We start from the raw sequence: 22,344 nt of genomic DNA, 5'->3' as shown, positions 1-22,344 counted from the left end.
TCTGGTTTTCATGGTGAATGTAATGGAAAGTCAATGCTTTTTAAAGCCACTTGACTGCAGCCTGAAGAACAAATTGGAGAAGTATTTTAATGGACAGTATTTTAATGACCATTTAACAGTCCATCCCATCTTATGGATGTATCACAATTTACTTAATTATTTCCCTATTTTACTGGACATTTAGGTTGTTTACAGTTCTTTACTAGTATAAGCAACATTGTAATAAACATCCTTAAACCTAAATCTTTGCCAAGGTCTCTGATTTTCTGAATATGAATTTCTAGAAGTGAAATTAAATAATTGAGTTAAGAGATATAAGTTTTTGTGGGTTTTTAAAATGTTCTTTTAGCAAGAGTTTGCTCATTAAATATGAAAAAATCTACTTTGTAAAGTAGCTATCTTCCCACCTATTCAATTATATGATATCAATAGATTAGTTGCTCGAAAAAGATGAAAAAATTCTATCTGTACGCAAAAATTATCCCACTTATTTTCTTTTACAAACGGCAATCACTTATAGTCAAAAACCGAATATTATCCATCTTCTTGGTTGGGACAGACCACATTTAAAACAATCGACCTGCCAGCTAGCAGGCTGTGCTTCTGAATCAAATGACTATATGTTTGGGGCATCCTAAAATAATCCCAATGTAATGCAGTCTTCTAACTGTATGTGGTTTAACTTTTTCTCTAACAATAATTTTTTTGTTATAAATATATTCACGAATCAGAAAAAAAATGCCTTGTCAGACTATGTCTCCTAACAATGTGTGTGGTCACCACTGAGAGGCCAAGCAGAGCTTGTTTTGCTCTCTCTGCGGTTTCCTTCCCATTCTCTCTTTAATACACACATTTACCTCCTTTGTTCCTTACCTCAGTGACTGGTATCACCATGCATAAGCTCCTTCACCTCTTTCCCTACTTCTTCCCACTCACATTCTTTCTCTTTGAATACAAACCTCCTCACCCTCACACTCTTACATATTTTCTCATCAACTGCTGATCCTTTACCTTAAAATTCCCCCCTCTCCCACACTCCTTCACTCTCACTTTCATCTTCCCTTGTGCCCCTCAGACCTCTCACCTCTCCTTTCATCCACTCCAATAACTCCTGCCCCTGGCTGGACCTAGTTTAAGGAAAGGCTGCTGGTCTGGAAATCTGTCGAAGTGGCTGAGAGGATAATTGGGGCAGGGGTGTGGATGTATGGATGCTGGACATGAGGAGGCCAGGTGGCCAGCCCAGTTTCCCAGGCCTCTGTGGCAGGAGGGGGTAGCCTGAGCTAAAGGATGGGCTGGCTGAAGCAGGGGACGAGGCCATGTCCTGCTGCTCGACAGCCGGAGTGCACACACGCAAGCCACCCGGACATGCTCTGGGGCCTGGAAGGGGTCTGAGAGTTGCCTGTTGGACAAACCCTAGACAACTAATTAGGGTCTGCTCAAGGTCTGCTGCATAGAACATACTGTCTTTTAATTAGGCTAAATCCCCTGTTAAGAGTTGATGATTTTTCTCCCCTTAAATTTCCCGGATTTACAGGATTAGAAGAAAAACTAGATAAAAAAAAAAATAAGGATACTGAAAATCTGACACACACTGAACATTAGACTTCATGTTTTTTTATTCACTTTTGGAAACAAACCAGGTATTTGATGAACACTGAGGGACCTAGTAGGTATGCTTGATGAGGATTTGTACTGGGAAGGAATTTAAGATCAAGGTCAGGAGTGATTAATATGCATGCAGGAAGTCATCAACATTCAAACACAGCAATATGAATCTTATTAAATCTTCAATGGCTTCCTAATGCCTGAAGGAATTAGTGGTATCCTAATGATTAAAGCAACAACATTAAAGTAGAAAACAAAATTAGAAAATTAATCTGACCCCTATAAAAGAAGCTACCACAAAGTACCATTCCACTTAAACTGACTCTAAGACTGTCCTTAGCACCTGAGATTTTTCTTTAATGTAAAAAAATGTCGCCTTGTCTCCTGAGTTAGAAGGCTCTGCTGAAAAGTGACAGGGGATGGAGACCAAGGGCTTTTCTTTTTTAAATCTAGGTAATTGATAATCTTCAACAAGCTTCACAACTGGCAATCACGCTGCTATCTAGCTCTTTGCCGTCTCCCACTTACCCACCGCATCACCAAAGAACATCACCTCCTCCCACCGGCACAATCCTGTTGCACCTTCTCTCTATTGTGTTGCTCATACTTTTCTGATTGCAGAACCACTTCACTCAGCAAAGGAGCCCTGGTCGTACAGTGGTTAAACTGCTTGGCTGCTAACCAAAATGTCAGAGGTTCGAAGCCAGCCTCTCACAAGAAAGCTATGGCAGTCTCCTTCTATAAAGATTAAAAAATTACAGCCTTGGAAACCCTACGGGGCAGTTCTACTCTGTCACAATGAGTAGGAGTCTACTCAATGCAATGGGTTTGTCTTTTTTTTTTTTGGTTTGCACTTCGCATTGCACTGACCGGCTGCTATTCACAGAGCAGAAAGGTAGGGAAGAAATAACAGAAGACAAGACAAAGGAGTGATCTTTGAAATACCAATTTCCAGAGGGGCTGGTTTTCAGCAGCACCAGCTAGTTTGCGGAGAGTGAGGCGAGGGTGTTCTTTTCTCTCCTGACCTACTTCTATTTGATCTTATAGGAAAATTATAATCTTACTGATGACAGAGGCAGGGTGTGTGATGCCCCAAATTCAGAATCACCACAATGCTGAATAGAAGGGAAAACAAGGGTGTAACACAAAGACTCAGGATGAGAAAAAAGGGAATTCAAAAATTAATTTTCCTAAGTTAATTCAGTAAGTAATAAACTTTCTCCAATGAATGTTGTACAAATCTTTTAAAATTATGGTTTCCCCTCCTTGGGGGGAGGGAAACATCATTTTAGAAATGTCTACTCTTTCTATCAAAATGGAAGGTTTGGGAGGCAGAGCCAAGATGGCGGACTAGGCAGACGCTACCTCGGATCCCTCTTACAACAAAGACTCAGAAAAACAAGTGAATCAATCACATACATAACAATCTACGAACCCTGAACAACAAACACAGATTTAGAGACGGAGAATGAACTAATACGGGGAAGCAGCGATTGTTTCCAGAGCCTGGAGCCAGCGTACCAGTCAGGTATGGCACAAGCACAGAGACCTGCTCCACCCCCCTGAACTAACCCCGGGAGGGGGACCAGCCAGTTCCACGGGCGGCGTGGGACGCAGCCGGTAGGAGAAGTCCCCGGGAGGCAGTGACTGGTCTTGGAGCAGAAAGAGCAGCGTCCGAGCCGGGGAACCGTCCTGCAGGGATTTGGACTGGACGCAGGTACGGCATAAACACGGAGAGTTGCTCCACCCCCCTGAACTAACCCCGGGAAGGGGCCCAGCCGGGTCGCGCGGGCGGCGTGGGACGCAGCCGGTAGGAGAAGTCCCCGGGAGGCAGCGACTGGTATTGGAGCGGGGAGAACAGCGTCCCAGCCGGGACACTTGGTCACGGCACAAGCACGGGGAGCTGCTCCACCCATCTGAACTAACCCCGGGAGGAGGCCCAACTGGTTCTCGGGGGCGGCACGGCCACGTGGCTGGAGGGACGAGAAGTCCCCGGGAGGCAGCGACTGATTTTGGAGTCGAGAGTGCATGGTCCCAGTAGGGGAGCCTTGACGCTGGGCGTGGGGCTGGAAGCGGAGGATCTGACCATGACTCCAGCGGGCCAGACCCCCTGGGGGCAATCTCCACACAGCCAGCACACATAGGCGAGGCGCCCGCGGGAATCTCAGATATAATAGTCATTACAAGCAAAACAAGCAACTCTGGCTATATTCTGAGGTGCTACTCTCCTATCTCTCTGTTCCCTCCCCCACCCTCCCCAGGCGGCTTCATTAACATCTGAATAGCCTGAGCCAGAGGGAGAACTCTGATAGGCATCTGACTGCATTTTTTTTTTAGCGGATTTTCTGGAAAAACTAGTTTCCCAGTGATGGCTCGGAGACAACAATCCATATCAAACCACTTAAAGAAGCAGACCATGACAGCTTCTCCAACCCCCCAAACAAAAGAATCAAAATCTTCCCCAAATGAAGATACAATCCTGGAATTATCAGATACAGAATATAAAAAACTAATTTACAGAATGCTTAATAATATCACAAATGAAATTAGGATAACTGCAGAAAAAGCCAAGGAACACACTGATAAAACTGTTGAAGAACTCAAAAAGATTATTCAAGAACATAGTGGAAAAATTAATAAGTTGCAAGAATCCATAGAGAGACAACATGTAGAAATCCAAAAGATTAACAATAAAATAACAGAATTAGACAACGCACTAGGAAGTCAAAGGAGCAGACTCGAGCAATTAGAATGCAGACTGGGACATCTGGAGGACCAGGGAATCAACACCAACATAGCTGAAAAAAAATCAGATAAAAGAATTAAAAAAAATGAAGAAACCCTAAGAATTATGTGGGACTCTATCGAGAAGGATAACCTGCGGGTGATTGGAGTCCCAGAACAGGGAGGGGGGACAGAAAACACAGAGAAAATAGTTGAAGAACTCCTGACAGAAAACTTCCCTGACATCATGAAAGATGAAAGGATATCTATCCAAGATGCTCATCGAACCCCATTTAAGATTGATCCAAAAAGAAAAACACCAAGACATATTATCATCAAACTCACCAAAACCAAAGATAAACAGAAAATTTTAAAAGCAGCCAGGGAGAAAAGAAAGGTTTCCTTCAAGGGAGAATCAATAAGAATATGTTCTGACTACTCAGCAGAAACCATGCAGGCAAGAAGGGAATGGGACGACATATACAGAACACTGAAGGAGAAAAACTGCCAGCCAAGGATCATATATCCAGCAAAACTCTCTCTGAAATATGAAGGCGAAATTAAGATATTTACAGACAAACACAAGTTTAGAGAATTTGCAAAAACCAAACCAAAGCTACAAGAAATACTAAAGGATATTGTTTGGTCAGAGAACCAATAATATCAGATATCAGCACAACACAAGGTCACAAAACAGAACGTCCTGATATCAACTCAAATAGGGAAATCACAAAAACAAACAAATTAAGATTAATTAAAAAAATAAATAAATACACATAACAGGGAATCATGGAAGTCAATAGGTAAAAGATCACAATAATCAAAAAGAGGGACTAAATACAGAAGGCATTGAACTGCCATATGGAGAGTGATACAAGGCGATATAGAACAATACAAGTTAGGTTTTTACTTAGAAAAATAGGGGTAAATAATAAGGTAACCACAAAAAGGTATAACAACTCTATAACTCAAGAAAAACGTAACGACTCAACTAACATAAAGTCAAGCACTATGAAAATGAGGATCTCACAATTTATTAAGAAAAACGCCTCAGCACAAAATGGAAGGTTTGTGGGTAATTTTTACTTTCTTTTTTTACACATTTCTATAATATTTTACTGTTATGGCTACTAACCAAAAGGTTGGATGGAGGTTTGAGTCCACTCAGAGGTGCCTCGGAAGAAAGGTCTGGTGATCTATTTCCAAAACATCAGCCACTGAAAACCCTATAGAGCACAGTTCTACTCTGACACACATAGGGACACCATGAGTTGGGGGGCCGATTCAAAACCTGCTAACAACAATAACACCAACCAACCAAACCCATTGCCATCGAGTTGATTCCAACTCATAGCAACCCTATGAGACGGGGTAGAACTGCCCCATAGGGCTTCTAAGGAGTGGCTGGTGGATTCGAACTGCCAATCTTTTGGTTAGCAGCCAAGCTCTTAACCACTGCACCACCAGGGCTTCAACAACAATAATGTTGTTGCTGTTGTTAGGTGCCATCGAGTTGGTTCTGACACATAGCAACCCTATGCACAACAGAACAAAACACTGCCCGGTCCTGCGCCATCCTTACAATTGTTGTTATGCTTGAGCTCATTGTTGCAGCCACTGTGTCAATCCACCTTGTTGAGGGCCTTCTTCTTTTCTGCTGACCCTGTACTCTGCCAAGCATGATGTCCTTCTCCAGGGACTGATCCCTCCTGACATGTCCAAAGTATGTAAGACATAGTCTCGCCATCCTTGCCTCTAAGGAGCATTCTGGCTGCACTTCTTCCAAGACAGATTTGTTCGTTCTTTTGGCAGTCCATGGTATATTCAATATTCTTCGCCAACACCACAATTCAAAGGTGTCAACTCTTCTTCGGTCTTCCTTATTCATTGTCCAGCTTTCACATGCATATGATGGGATTGAAAATACCATCGCTTGGGTCAGGTTGACATCTTTGCCCTTCAACAGCAGATTTGCCCAATGCAATGTGTCTTTTGATTTCTTGACTGCTGCTTCCATGGTTGTTGATTGTGGATCCAAACAAAATGAAATCCTTGACAACTTCAATCTTTTCTCCGTTTATCATGATGTTACTCATTGGTCCAGTTGTGAGGATTTTTGTTTTCTTTATGTTGAGGTGTAATCCATACTGAAGGCTGTGGTCTTTGATCTTCATTAGTAAGTGCTTCAAGACCTCTTCACTTTCAGCAAGCAGGGTTGTGTCATCTGCATAATGCAGGTTGCATCATCCATGAAGAAAGCAAGAGGTCACTGAAAAGACAGGAAAGAAAGAAAAGACCAAGATGGATGTCAGAGGAAAATCTGAAACTTGCTCTTGAGGGTCGAGCAGCTAAAGCAAAAGGAAGAATTGATGAAGTAAAAGAACTGAACAGAAGATTTCAAAGGGCCTCTCGAGAAGACAAAGTAAAGTATTATAATGACATGTGCAAAGAGCTGGAGATGGAAAACCAAAAGGGAAGAACACGCTTGGCGTCTCTCAAGCTGAAGGAACTGAAGAAAATTTCAACCCTCGAGTTGCAATAGTGAAAGATTCTATGGGGAAAATATTAAACGACGCAGGAAGCATCAAAAGGAGATGCAAGGAATACACAGAGTCATTATACCAAAAATAATTAGTCGATATTCAACCATTTCAAGAGGTGGCATATGATCAAGAAGCGATGGTACTGAAGGAAGAAGTCCAATCTGCTCTGAAGGCATTGGCGAAAAACAAGGCTCCAGGAATTGACGGAATATCAACTGAGATGTTTCAACAAACAGATGCAGCGCTGGAGGTGCTTACTCGTCTATGCCAAGAAATATGGAAGACAGCTTCCTGGCCAACTGACTGGAAGAGATCCATATTTATGCCTATTCCCAAGAAAGGTGATCCAACCGGATGTGGAAATTATAGAACAATATCATTAATACCACGCGCAAGCAAAATTTTGCTGAAGATCATTCAAAAATGGCTGCAGCAGTATATTGACAGGGAATTGCCAGAAATTCAGGCCAGTTTCAGAAGAGGACGTGGAACCGGGGATATCATTGCTGATGTCAGATGGATCCTGGCTAAAAGCAGAGGACACCAGAAGGATGTTTACCTGTGTTTCACTGACTATGCAAAGGCATTCGACTATGTGGATCGTAACAAACCATAGATAACACTGCGAAGAATGGGAATTCCAGAACACTTAATTGTGCTCATGAGGAACCTTTACATAGATCAAGAGGCAGTTGTTCGGACAGAGCAAGGGGATACTGACTAGTTTAAAGTCAGGAAAGGTGTGCGTCAGGGTTGTATTCTTTCACCATACCTACTTAATCCGTATGCTGAACAAATAATACAAGAAGCTGGACTATATGAAGAAGAACAGGGCATTAGGATTGCAGGAAGACTCATTAACAACCTGCATTATGCAGATGACACAACAACAATAATAGTTAACGTTAATTAAAAGCTTATGTGTCATGTGTCAAGTATCATGTTAAGCTTTGTTGTGGCAGCCAGGCTTCAAGATGGTCCCCAGTGATCCCCACCTCCTGGTACTCATACCCTTGTGTAGTCCCCTGCCACACTGTACCAGGGTTGATCTACATAACCAACAGCATATGGCAGAAGTGATAATACGTTATTCTGAAATCAGGTTATAAAAGACTGCGGCTTCCTTCTTGGGCACTCTGGTTCTCTCTTGGACCACTAGTTCTGGAGGAAGCAGGCTGCCATGTTGTGAGCAGCCCTATGGAGAAGCCCACATGGCCAGGATCTGAAGTCTCGAGCCCATGAGGAACTGAAGTCTGCCAACTGCCACATGACTGATCTTGGTAGTGAGTCTTTCAGCCTCAGTCAAGTCTTGGGAAAACTGCAGCTCCAGGCAACAGCTCAAATGTAGCCTCATGAGAAATCCTGAGCCAGAGGCACCCAGCTAAGCCACTCCTGTATTTATGGCCCCATAAAAAATATCATAATAGGTGTTTGTTGTTTGAATGTTCATTTGTAACACAGCAATAGATAACTAATACAGCTATACATGCATTATTTCTTTCAATCCTCAAAACAGCTCAGTAAGTGGACCAAAAGCAAAGAAGTTTCCTGGATAAACTGAGTGCTTCGAAGGTCAGCGGAGCGAGGGCGGGGGTTTGGGGACTATGACTTCAGGGGACATATAAGTCAATTGGCAAAATAAATTCTATTAAGGAAACATTCTGCAGCCCACTTTGAAGTGTGGCGTCTGGGGTCTTAAATGCTAACAAGTGGCCATCTAAGATGCATCAATTGGTCTCAACCCACCTGGATCAAAGGAGAATAAAGAACACCAAGGTCACAAGATAATTATGAGCCCAAGAGACAGAAAGGGCCACATGAACTAGAGACATCATCCTGAGACCAGAAGAACTAGATGGTGCCCGGCCACAACCGATGACTGCCCTGACAGGGAGCACAACAGAGATCCCCTGAGGGAGCAGGAGAACAGTGGGATGCAGACCTCAAATTCTCATAAAAAGACCAGACTTAATGGTCTGACCGAGACTAGAAGAATCCCAGTGGTCATGGTCCCCAAACCTTCTGTTGGCCCAGGATAGGAACTATTCCCGAAGACAACTCATCAGACATGGAATGGACTGGACAATGAGTTGGAGAGAGATGCTGATGAGGAGTGAGCTACTTGTATCAGGTGGACACTTGAGACTGTGTTGGCATCTCCTGTCTGGAGGGGAGATGGGAGGGTAGAGAGGGTAGGTAACTGGCAAAACAGTCACGAACGGAGAGACTGGAAGGAGGGAGTGGGCTGACTCATTAGGGGGAGAGTAAATGGGAGTACGTAGTAAGCTGTATATAATTTTATATGTGAGAGACTGACTTGATTTGTAAACTTTCACTTAAAGCACAATAAAATTAAAAAAAAAATAGCTCAGTAAGGTAGGTACTCTTCTCACTCCATTTTACAAATAAGGAAACTAAAGCTTAGAGAGGTTAACTAATGCATCCAAGGTTCCACAGCTAGTAAGCGGCAGAAAGTAAGCGGCAGGGTCAGGATTAAAACCTAAGCAGCCTTAGCCACTGGAGAACCCATATTCTTAGCCACTGTTACACAGCCTTCCTCATATTACTTTTATAATCAGAAAATGTAATTAAAAGGTATTTTTATGCCTAGAAAAAGAAATTCCCACTCTTCTTTCACTCCTGTCTCAGAGGTAGAGGCCCCCTCCCTACTTCCGAGGGAATTTTCCCCCTTTCTTCCTGTTCCCTTCCATCTCTCTCAGGAAGCCCCTGATCCCTAGAATCTCTGGGGACCCTTCTTCCTTACCGATTTCCCTCCTTCCCTCTGACTATAAATGTATCCAGGGCCTCCTCTATTTAAAAAACAAAAAATATGTTCCCACAAAAACTTGTACACAAATATTGGTAACAGCATTATTCATAATAGCCAAAAAAGTAGAAATAACCCAAATGTCCATCAACTGATAAATGGATAAACAAAATGTCATATATCTATATAACGATATATTATTTGCCAGTAAAAAGGACTGAAGTACTGCTACATGTTACCACATGTATGAACCTTGAAAACATCACGCTAAGAAAAAGCAGCAATGAAAGATACAAACTGTATTATTCCGTTTATATGAAATGTCCAGAATAAGCAAATCCACAGAGTCAGAAAGTAGATTCATGGTTGCCCAGGGCTGGAGGAGCGAGGGGGATTGGAGACAGATCGCTAACTGGTATGAAGTTTTATTCTGAGGTGATGAAAATGTTCTAAGCTTGATGGTGATTACTGCACAACTCTGTGAGTATACTAAAAACCACTGAATTGTACAGTTTAAAAAGGTGAATTTACTTCAATAAAGTTTAAAAAAGAAAACCTTCACACTTCTCTGTCATAACTATTACCTTTCATTCTTCCTTCCACTGCTAAAATTTTAGTCTAAGTCACTATGACCTCCTAGTGGCCAAATTCACCTACCTTTTCTGAGTCATCCTGAAACTTCTCGCTGAGACTTTTCCTGACTAGGCTCCCCTCTTCTGCCAGCTACTTCTCTTCTGCTTTGATGGTTCCTTTCCTTCCTTGCATCCTCTTTCCCACAAGTTACCAGGTCCTGATGACTTCTCCTCTGTACCATTTCTCTAACATCCATCTCTCCCTTTCTGGCCCCCAGTCACTGCCCTAGTTCAGGCCCTTCTCACTTTATTTCCACCACTATCTCCTAACTGACTGCAATGGCTTTCGCCTTCCAATACAGCCAGAACCTTACCAGCAGCCGAATAAAATGGAGACATCTTCTCAGCTGTTAAAAACCTTCAGCAGTTACAACTGGACTAAACCAAAAGCAAAGAAGTTTCCTGAATAAACTGAATGCTTCAAAGGTCAGTGAAGCAGAGGCAGGGGTTTGGGGACCATGGTTTCAGGGGACATCTAAGTCATTTGGCAAAATAAAATCTATTAAGAAAACATTCTGCATCCTACTTTGAAGTGTGGCGTCTGGGGTCTTAAACGCTAGGAAGCGGCCATCTAAGATGCATCAATGAATCTCAACCCACCTGGATCAAAGGAGAATGAAGAACACCAAGGACACAAGGTAATTATGAGCCCAAGAGGCAGAAAGGGCTACATGAACTACAGATTACATCATCCTGAGACCAGAAGAACTAGATGATGCCCGGCCACAACCGATGACTGCCCTGACAGAGGACCACTGAGTGAGCAGGAGAACAGTGGGATGCAGACCCCGAATTCTTATAAAAAGACCAGACTTAATGGTCTGACTAAGACTAGAAGGACCCCAGCAGTCAGGGTCCCCAAACCTTCTGTAGGTTCAGGACAGGAAACATTCCCGGAGCCAACTCGTCAGACATGGATTGGACTGGACAATGGGTTGGAGAGAGATGCTGATGAGGAGTGAGCTACTTGCATCAGGTGGACACCTGAGACTACGTTGACATCTCCTGTCTGGAGGGGAGATGGGAGGGTAGAGGGGGTTAGAAGCTGGCAAAATGGTCACGAAAAGAGAGACTGGAAGGAGGGAGCGGGCTGTCTCATTAGGGGGAAAGTAATTGGGAGTATGAGTTTTTCAGTTTTTTTTTCGAGTAAGGTGTATTTAAGTTTATATGTGAGAGACTGACTTGATTTGTAAACTTTCACTTAAAGCACAATAAAAATTAAAAAACAAAAAACCTTCAGCAGTTTCTGCTGCCTATAAAACAAATCCTAGACAGCGGGACTGTACTTAACAAATAAATTTCAAGGAAAAAAGAGGAAAAGTGAACGTATAGATTTTTTTTAATATACAAGTTTCCCCCTGCTATCCAAAAGTAGAGTGTTCCTATGAAACATTCCATAAGCCAAAACAGTGTAAAGCAAAGAAGCAATTACCATTAATTTATACGAGAAAAATTTTTGAGTGTTTCCAGACCCAAAAAATAACCTACTAAATCATACCAAGTAACACATAAAATCTAAAATAACACTAACATATAGTAGAGCAGGAATGATATGAGAAATACACAACCTATATAAAGTAAAAATAATGTCACTGTTCTGGGTGTGCACTGCCTCCTTAATGGCTCACTGCAAAACAAACGCTGAACGCTATTTCACCTTTTTTTTGTAAACGCGAGAATCCTCTTTAGATTTCTTTCAGTGAGCGAAAACAGGTACTCATGTAGTTCTTTCACAAAAGTGAAGTGGTGTAAAGCAAACTTTGAATAGTGGGGGATACCTATACTTCCTCTTCCAGCTATGTTGGTGTAACTGGTATTGGAATTCGCTCCTGTCTTAAACAATTACAAAACTAGATAAAATATGTGAGTCAACTGTGTTTTGGCACTGGGCATTGGACAGGACATGACGGGGGATCTTGAAAGAAAAAGAAAAATACACAGGGTGAGCCCCACACTGTCCTCAGGTTTCTGCCTGGTGAACCTTCCCAACTACAGCATTGGGAGGTGGAGCCGTGTAAAAATGACATCGTATCAGACCTCTTCGTCTAACTTCAGGAGGGGAAAGGAGGATCAAGGTCAGCATCAGCCTAAAGCTGAATGCCATAAGATGGAGGTCAAACATACCTCCTCTCTCCAACCTTTTTACCAATTCTGGCATCAGCCACCCTCCCACAGCACTCTCTACTTCTCTTCTGGGCTTGATAATTCATTGTAGTAGCCACACAGAACTCACAGACCACAGTCACTATTATGGGGTTTATTAGGAAAGTAACAGGTTACAATCCAGGGTTAGGATCAACTTGGAAGTAACAGGAATGACTCAGGATACAGCTATTTAATCAGGACAGCTTCTTCTGGGCCATGCCCCCAGGCAGGCATCTCTCTCTCAATCTCTTGGCCCTCGGTCCCGCTTGGGAAAGCATTATAAAGCTCTTCAGCTCCTCTAATAAGTTCCAGGAGGCACCACACTCTGCCAGGAAGCCTCTAGTCCGAAGGTGCTCAGCTCTCTCACTCCCTGAATCCGCAAGCCTAGCCTGCCAGTCTCTGCTGTTGCCATCTTGTGATATCCCCAGTGTTACAGCTCTGTTTCCTGGGACTAGAAGGTTCTCAGCACAGTGACCCTGGGTCCAAAGGATGCACTCTACTCCTGGCTCTTCTTCTTGATGGTAGAGAGGTCCCCCTCCAACCTCTAGGATTTGCTCCCTTTAAGCCTAGTGAGATGACAAAACTGACTAATCCCCTACAAGGGTTCTGTGTACCTTATTTTCATTAGCAAAACTGTCCAAACCCCTTGGTTGGTCACAAGCAACTTATTTACATAGTCCCACTCAATCATTTTGTGGGAGCCACAAGACCATGGCTAGTAGGGCCATGTTAAAGCAGTTCACTGAACTACAAGCCCAAGCAGGGCACAGGCCCTTGTTGCTTAACTCTGGCTGCTGAAGCAGCTGGAATTTGTGGGGCAGGGTGCAGAGGAATTTGAGTCTTGGGTGACACTGTTTAAATTCTACTGATGAAGAGTTGCTGCAGGCTGAGAGCTGAATAGATTCCAGAGGTTGCAGTGCTAGAAGTTCCAGCCCAGGCAGAGTGGAGAGACCTGAGTCCCTCGGGCATTCAACTGAGTCCTCAGAAAGACTATGACTTAAGAGTAACAACTAGCAGAGCAGGGGTGGGCAAATTAAGGCTTGTGCACCAAATCTAGCTTACTGCCTGTTTTGTAAATAAAGTTTTATTGGAACATAGCCACGCTCATTTGTTTATATACTGTGTATGCTGTTTTTGTTCTACATTGACAGAGAACATATGGGCCACAAAAGCCAAAAATATATACTATTTAGTCCTTTACAGAAAAAGCTTGCCAACCTCTACAACAGAGTAAGGTCCGTACCCTAGGACTAAGGACAAAACACAAATATATCTACCCTAACAAAGAATAAAACCAAAGATGGCTGCATCAAAAGATGTGCCAGTAATTTCATTGCCTGCCAGAACAAAACTCATTTTAAAGGAAAAAAAAATAATCTCCATAAGATATCATCCATTATGGCATGCATATAAGTAAATATTGTATGACATGCGAAGCAAGAAAATTTGACCCACAATGAAGAAGAAGAAGAAAAAAAAGCAGTCAATAAAGCAGAAACAGACTGTGAGATAACCCAGATGATAGAATTAACACACGAGGACTTTAAAACAGCTATTATAAATATGTATGTTCATGCTGAATAGGCAAATATTTCAATACATATATTTTTTACACAATAACTCAAACAAAAATATATACATTAAAGTACTTAAAGAAAAAGATGGACATAATGAGTGAACAGGTAAGAATCTCAAAAGAGAAATGAAAACTACAAAAAAAATGGAAATTCTAGAACTGATAAGTGCAATACATAGAAAAAAAAGCTCTCAGTCTTTTAAAGATGCATAATGAAAAATTTACAGATAAAATGATATGATATCTGTGATATGTTTCAGAACAACCCAGCTCAGGCGAGGGTGGCAGGGGTATAGATGAAGCAAGAGTGGCTACAAATTGATGACTATTGTAATTAGATGATGGCCATATGGGAGTTCATTGTACTGTTCTCTCTACTTCTATGTATGCTTGACATTCTCCACATTAAAAAGCTGAAAAAGGAAAAAAAAAAAAAAAGTCCAACCTCTACAAGAGCAAGCGATTTTAACTGTATAACAAGATGTTGAAATGAAGTTCTGCATAAATATTACTCCTCTCCTATATTCATCAAATTCCCTACGATATGTAGTACCCACTCTGTGATGAATTTTCACAGATTTCACAGAGGGGCAGTTCACAAAAACTGTGAACATTTGGGTGAATGTCATTCTCTCTTTCTCTCTAGGTATCTATGTCTATACACTCAGACACACACATACACACAGATATGGATATTTGATTTTACAAAAAGGGATTATTATACTAAAGTATTCTATAGTTTGCTTTTTACAAACAATATATGTTGTGAACATTATTTCACGTCAACAAATACAGGTAACATCACCTTTTTTAATAGCTGCATAGCATTCATTATTGAGGGTCTACATGCCCTGTACATTCACTGAACTTTCATAACTTCAATGGGAGACATGAGTTATCTGTGTTATACAAAGTTGTTTCAAGCTGAAGAGCATTAGAGTATATATAGTTTTAGGGACACACATCACTTTAGGGACTTTAGGGCCATGATTTGATTCTAAGTCTGTCTTAATCTACCGTAGAAACAAGCCATATTATAATAGAGTTTGAATGTATTTTTTAAATGTATCATACAGCAAAAACCCATTTCCATCCTCTGGCTATCAACATGAATAGAATTTAACTAGGTCAGGGGAATCTCCTCAAAACTAAGGCTACATTTTCCTACAGAAGCTATGCAAGACAGTGAAGATCTCGGACCAGTTGACAAGTCTAAATTCATGATGTACAACAGCCCCTCCTCTACCTGGAGGTTATTTTTAAATAACCATTATCATAAGAGAATTCCCAGTGGAAGAATCGAAGACCTTAAGCAAGGGTCACAAGTGAACAAAAGCCCTTAGAAATACTTTTTTTATATTTGTTAAAATAAAATTATAAAAATAAGTAGACAAAATATTAGCAGCATTATATACATCTTAAATTATAGTAATGAGCATATATAAGTAAATTCCACTTATCCTTCTTTGATCATGAATCTTAAAGATGTTTCTTTCCCATGTTATCAATTACACAGATAGTTTACTTTGTTGCAGAAAATATGCATAGTAAAAGACATTTTCCCTCAGGTCTGGCCCTATCCAAACATTCAAGGCCTTTTGTACTTCACTTTTTTAACTTTTTTTTTTTCTGCCTTGGATAATAAAAATCATACCTGCTCAGTGTATAAAATTCAAATATATCAAGTACAAAGAAAGTAAAAATCAGTGCAATGCCACCATCTAGAAATAACAGCTATGAACAATTGAGTGAATATACCAGATACCTCTTTATGTATATACACATATAAGAAGACATAATGATATAATTACATAAATAAGATCATATTATGCCATCCTATATGCTGCCTTTTTCTCTCAATATATGTCAATAACTATAAACAGAACATCTACATCATCTTTTTTTAATGGTTACGTATTATTCCATTGCATGGAATTATTGGTGAGCCATAATTTATTTAACCATTCTTTTAAAACCTACTGGCATTTCAGATATTTCCCAGTTACTGTCATTATACAATTACATTCTTGTTCACACATCTTTGCACACTCAGCCTATTATTTTCTTAGGATAAATTCTTAGAAGCAGAATTGTTAGATAAAAGGTATGCATATTTTACACCTTGATACATATTGCTACACAGTCTTCTGGAAAAGCCAGGCTATTTTACACTCCCACCAACTGTACGTTTCTGCTTGGATGTCCTACTGGACTTGCCCCCATCTGCCCTTCCCTCCTCTCACAGGCTTCAGCTCCCTCAGTATGGATTGTAGAAAGATAGCAGGACTGTGCTCAAGTCCAAGGGTTTACTTTCATCAGCTCCCTTCATTTCTCCCATGGCTACACTGCCTAAATCTTGAGAATTTCTTTTAGATTTCTTCCCTTGCCCATTCCCAACCTCTTTTTTCTAATTATTTCCAATAAATGTGACTCGCAACTCGGGTTATCTGGAATGAATTTCTCACCACTGCCATAAAGGTACACAGAAGTAAATTGTCTTAAATTATTCTTGGAAGGAGATGGAATACAAGAAAGAAAGGAGTAGTAAAGTCCCTTAGCCTGTCACATGAAGAAAGATGACATTTAAGGACAAATTACTCTTTAGGCCTATCACATAACTTTTGTGCACACTATTGCTATAGGAAACTGCATTTTGAAGGCCTTTCATTCAGTTATGAAACTGAGTACCTACTATGTGCAGGCCCTGTGCTCCAGGCCCTGGGGAGACAGAGATGAAGAAGACAAGTTCCTTGCCTGTAAGCTCACATTCTAGCTGCGGAGATGTGTAAACAAATACTTTTGAGATAAGTGTACATATTTTATTACAGGGCAGTAAGTATTGTGATAAAGGTATGTTCTAAGTTCTATGTAAGTACAGTGGGTTAGTTCAGCCTGGGCAGAGACAAAGAAAACTTCAATGGAGAGATAGTATTTAAGTGTGGCCTTAAAGGATAAGTGGTTTGCCAGGTAAAAAGGGCTACTGCAGGCAGAGCAACACCCCGAGCAAAATTATGGAGTCCCACAAATGGTGCACCCTTGCAGAGGTATGAGGAAGAGGAACTGGCAGGAGACAAGGCTGAAAAGGTAAACTGAGGCCAGATTAGAAACAAGTTATTCTTCCATGCTATGAGGTTCAGACTTTATCTCAGCAATGAGGAGTTACTGGAGGCTTTTCAGCAGAGAAGCATCATAATCAGATCAGAATTTCAGAAAGACAGCTCTGGTTGCAGGGCAAAGGATGGATTAAAATAGAGACCAGTTACAAGGCCCCTGTCTAGGCAAGAGATGGTGAAGATTTATATTCAGGCCATGCAGAAAAACAGAGGGATCCAAGAAATGGAATTTACTGACCCACTAGACACAGAAGCTGAAGGAAATGGTGAGGTGCAAGAGAACTCAAATCCTTTCGCTTGGATACTGACTGGATGGCAATACCATCAATGGAGATACGGTACATCAGCAGAGCAGCAGCAGATGTGGAGGAAAAGAATCATTTCCACACTGAACATGATAAGTTTGAGGGGCCTGTGGGACATGTGGGAAGTCCCTGGGTAATCCAAATAATTAAGAACTCAACTACTAACTGAAAGGTTGGCAGTTCAAACCCACCCAGAAAAGGCGCCTCAGAAAACAGACCTGGAGATCTGCTTCCAGGTCACAGCCTTGAAAACACTATGGGATGCATTTCTACTCTGCAACACATGGGGTCACCATGAATCAGATGCAATAGCATTGGTTTTTTTTTTTTTTTGGTGGGACATACAGGAAAAGATGCCTAGCAGAAAGCTGCACTGGCATTGGCATCTCAGTTCTGGTGGATACACTATTGATTTTTAAAAATCATATAGAGTAGACATTCATTGAGGCAGATAAGTTGGCTTGGTAAACAAATAGATTAAGTAAGGAAGAGGGCTTAGGATAGAATCCTGGGGAACACTAATGTTTAGAAGCCTGGAAAATGAACTAAGTCTAGGAAAATCAGACAGGAGGTAAGCCAGGAGAGACTGGCTCATAAAAGATAAGGGATAAGAGTGTAAAGGAGACAATATGCCCCCTTCTCACCCGCCCCATCCCTTCCCCGGGCAAAGGATCTTGGGTAGTAGCTTCAGGAGCTAGAACAGGGATTCCGGTAAGGTGGGGGTTACCAGTGAGAGACTAAGCAAGGAGAGTTCCTAAGCCCAGTGGCAGAGATTCTGCACTGAGTGTAGGATTTCCTGCCAGTGCTAATAGCTGGGAATACTTTAGTCCTTAAGACTCTTGTTACCTTCTCTCTGGTTCCAAGAGACTGACCTGACTCTTCCCCTTTTCCACCATCACTACTCACAGTTTCTATCTATGCCTTAGCCTATGATGGAAAAGAATAAGTCTTAACAGTTTCTCAATTCAATAGGTTCCCATTAAATCTGAGCCATATTTATAAAAATAGATCTGTCTACAAAATAAATACATAAGACATGGTTCCTGTTCAACAAAAATTTACAATCTAGCTAGAGATGGGGATGGTGAGAAGAGGTAGGTAACTTCCATCTGTAGGGTATACTATGCTTAAAGCTACAAGCTGAAGAGTCATGAGAGAAACCTCATTGCCCTTTTTAAGAGGTTAAAAAAAAAAAAGTCTTCTTATATTCTAGGAGGGAAAGGTACACAAAGATGCTGATGATGAGTCCTGGTATACAAAGACCTGCAGTGGTTTGATTTATATCAATCTAGACGGGTGATGTCATGGATTGAATTATGTTCCCCCAAAAATACGTGTATCAACTTGGTTAAGCCATGATTTCCAGTACTGTGTGGTTGTCCTCCATTTTGTGATTGTAATTTTATGTTGACAGGATTAGGGTGGGATTGTAACACCACCCTTACTCAGGTCAACTTCCTGATCCAATGTAAAGGGAGTTTCCCTGGCATGTGGCCTGCACCACCTTTTATCTCTCAAGAGGTGAAAGGGAAGCAAGCAGAGAGTTGAGGACCTCATACCACCAATAAAGCAGCACCAGGAGCAGAGTGCATCCTTTGGACCCAGGGTCCCTGCGCCTAAGAAGCTCCTCAACCAAGGGAAGATTGAGGACAAGGATCTTCCTGCAGAGCCAACAAAGAGAGAAAGCCTTCCCCTGGAGCTGACACCCTGAATTTGGACTTGTAAGCTACTAAACTGTGAGAGAATAAATTTTATAGCAGCACTAGATAACTAACACACAGGTGGTAAGGGGGAAGAGTGAGGAAAGAGAAGCCTTCATGAACTTACCCTTCATTTCAGGCCTAGGGGCTAGGGAGCAGCTGGTACAGTGAAATGTCTTTGGTTTAAAACTAGCTGTGGATAGTCCATAAAGGGGGCTTTCCCTCATCCATCAAGACTTTTTGTTGATAACACATTTTTACTTCTTCTTATCAGAAGATCTGCCTCTTTGTTGCAGCACCACAGGATACAGCAGGATGAGTTATAGGAACCACTAACCTGGCCTGGCTTCTGGTGGTAGCTTTTCCCAAGACTGTCTGAAACACTATTTGTCAAAATCATAAGTGATTAAAAAAAAAAAAAAAGATTAGTATGTTATATTATTTTTATAATCTACAAAGAGATTATTCATATATGTATATTTTTCTCCTCCTTTCCCTTGTTTCCCCAGATCTTCCATACCATTACCTGTAGCACACAAAGACAAAGTCTAAATGCCATTATTTCTTGTCAAAAGAGGAAACAGAAAAGTAACTTGATTAATGAATAGAGTTGGAACTGGAGCCCAGATCTCAAGAGATGTAAATTTGCATCCTTTTCACAAGGCTGCCCTCTCATGTCTGCTTCTACTTTTCCATCCAATCAGTCCAAAATGCTCCCTTCATCACTTTCCCCTTATACCTCTCTCACCACAAATATTCCTGTGGCTCTTTACTCATCTCCACTAACACTGAAATACTGAGTTATATCCACCTATCAACCTCTTTGAAAATATATTCTTTACTTCTCACACAGACTCACCATACCTGCCCTAACCTGAACGTTGCACATTGATTTCTTTGGAGAGACCATGCCATGCAGTGTTACGTTCAAATACAGATTTTACATCTTATTAGTTATGTGACTTTAGCCATCCTACTTAACCTTTCTAGCCTCACTTTGTCTGCAAAGTGGGAATAATGCTAGCATATGTTAGGTGCTTAACACAGTACCAAGCACTCAAAAGGCACTTAATAAACAGTAGTTATTTAATAGTAAAATACTATTTACCTCACAGGATTGTTGTCCTACATGCCTGACATCTAAGTAGCCTGTCAAGAGTGTTAGTTCCCCTCTTCCCGCTGTCTTTAAAGCAACTTCCTAGTTCTTTCCAGCAAAGATTCAGAACCAACAAAGATTTCTCTATTCAGCTGCAGCAGTTGTACATTTACTAGAATCTTACCACTCACACATAATAAAACCTATTTAGAGCTATACAGACATCATTTCTCCTCTCCTTAACTTTAAAATTCTGGAAGAGAATAATCACACTTCGTATCTTCCCAAAAGACAAATTGTACCACGTCAAAAGAAGAGTTGTAAAGAAAGCAACTGGTGGGTGTCCAGGCGCATTTCAGGGTTACCTTAGGTTTCACTGCTCCGCAGCTGTAATAAGTAAGTTTGCTATACTAATCACACAATTGAAGGAGGGGGTGAAAACCCACTTCAGACAATATCCCGTAATTCAATTTCCCTGGATTCAGTTGAAAGGTAAAATCTGGTTCAAAGGTGTGACTGCAAGTAGGTAGCACGCAGTGACGTGGTCCAGGCGAGTGAGGCGTGAATAAATATGAGTCTGTGTTCCTGCGGCGTGTAAATATGTCATCGTATGTCTGCGCGTCCATAGCACTGAATGTACCTTTGTGTGCAACGGTGTGTCTGAGCGCGGTGTGCACTCTCTTGAGCCCCGATGCGTAGGGAGTGAGCAACCGTGCGGACCCCCACGGGCCTGCCCTCAAGGTGCTTACCTCTGCTGAGGAGCAGGTGGATGCCGCTGGGCGCCGCCATGTTGTCGCCGGTCACGTGGTTACGAGCTTTCGCTCTCCACCCCGCCCCGCCCCGGCCTCAGGAGCAGTCCAGTCGTAGCCCCGCGGAAAACCCGAGGCGCCGAGGCAGCCCGAGGGAAGTGCGCGTGCGCGCGGCGGGCTGCCTGCGGGTGCCCTGGCGGGGGAGCGGCTCCGGCACTGGGGCCAGCCGCGGAGCCTGGGGCCGGCCGAGCCCGCTCCGGCCGCGAGAGGCGGGCTCCAGCCGCGGCTTGCGCGCGCGCTCCGAGCTCCTGCGTCCAGGTGGGATGGAAAAAGCCTGTCAGGTAAGCGTGGTATCCAGTATTTATACCATCAACATTTTGGTGCATGGAAACGTGAAGTTGGGAGGAAAACATAAAGCACAATCTAGCGTTCAACATAGTACTCTGCGTCTGCCACTTTGTTGCAAATTATTTCCCTGGATTCAGTTGAAAGGTAAAATCTGGTTCAAAGTCACCAGCTGCCCCCTGGCTGCCCCAGAATCTACATTACTCAGCAGAGACTCCAGACAAGACAGGATCTGTGCGCGGCTGCATAATCTATTCTAGGTACCCCAGAGACTTTTCTTTCTCCAGGGACACCTGCCGCTCGGCGGTGTTGACTGGAGTCGTGATCCTAAATTTGACGTTTCAGAATGAGAGGATAACACCTGTCAATTGCGCTGCCAAGAGATGAAGCCTACAGAAGGCCAATTATGAGTCAAGTGAGGGAGCCGAGGTATCCCTAGTGATGACGGTGCCCATATTTACCAGTCCCACTGATCTTACCTGCGTTGTGGGGTAGATTCCCATCCTGTCACGGGCCAGGTGTTATTCATCTTAGTAGCCTCGGTGCCCAGCACAGAACCTGGAGCCGGAGAAATGTTTGGTGAAGGAACTGAACTCTCCATGGACCCAGTCAAACCAAGAAAGTAAAGTTTCCTGGACTTTAAATGCCTTAGGGTCACTATGAGTCAGAATCAACTCCATGGCAACTACCAACAAAGATTGATAAGGAGTCTCGTGAATGTGTGTGATGTCTCCTAATTAATTTTAAAAATTAATTTAACTACATACTCTGTGAAAAATCCAGACAATTCAGAAATGAATAAAGGAAAAAGAGCAAGTCCCCTTCCTCACTGTCTCTACATATCACAATTCCACTCCCCCGTTAACCACTGTGTGCATCATTCCAGACCTTTACCTTTTACAGGCAAGCATTTGTAAATACACATATTTAAAAAATTGAATCATACACCTATTATAACTTCCTTTTCACACTCATTGTGAATGTCAAATCTTAGAACACTTAGCTCAAGCTCATTCTTTTCAATGACCACATAGTCTCTTAAGA

The 22,344-nt window shown here is 42.1% G+C and overlaps 1 protein-coding gene across 1 annotated transcript in view; it reads right to left on the bottom strand.

The window, feature by feature from the left end:
* METAP1D (methionyl aminopeptidase type 1D, mitochondrial) overlaps positions 1–21,030 on the bottom strand; it is an 86,866-nt gene extending 65,836 nt beyond the window's left edge. Inside the window, exon 1 of the mRNA XM_049887437.1 lies at positions 20,956–21,030. Within this exon, the coding sequence (XP_049743394.1) occupies positions 20,956–20,995 (40 nt within the window). The 5' untranslated portion in view covers positions 20,996–21,030. The remainder of the gene's footprint in view (positions 1–20,955) is intronic.
* Between the last annotated feature and the right edge of the window lie 1,314 nt (positions 21,031–22,344).

The sequence above is a fragment of the Elephas maximus genome, chromosome 6 (assembly GCF_024166365.1).
Source record: "Elephas maximus indicus isolate mEleMax1 chromosome 6, mEleMax1 primary haplotype, whole genome shotgun sequence".
Lineage (NCBI taxonomy): Eukaryota > Metazoa > Chordata > Mammalia > Proboscidea > Elephantidae > Elephas > Elephas maximus.
Note: the sequence above shows the minus strand (reverse complement) of the source record. Positions and strands in the feature narration are given on the sequence as shown.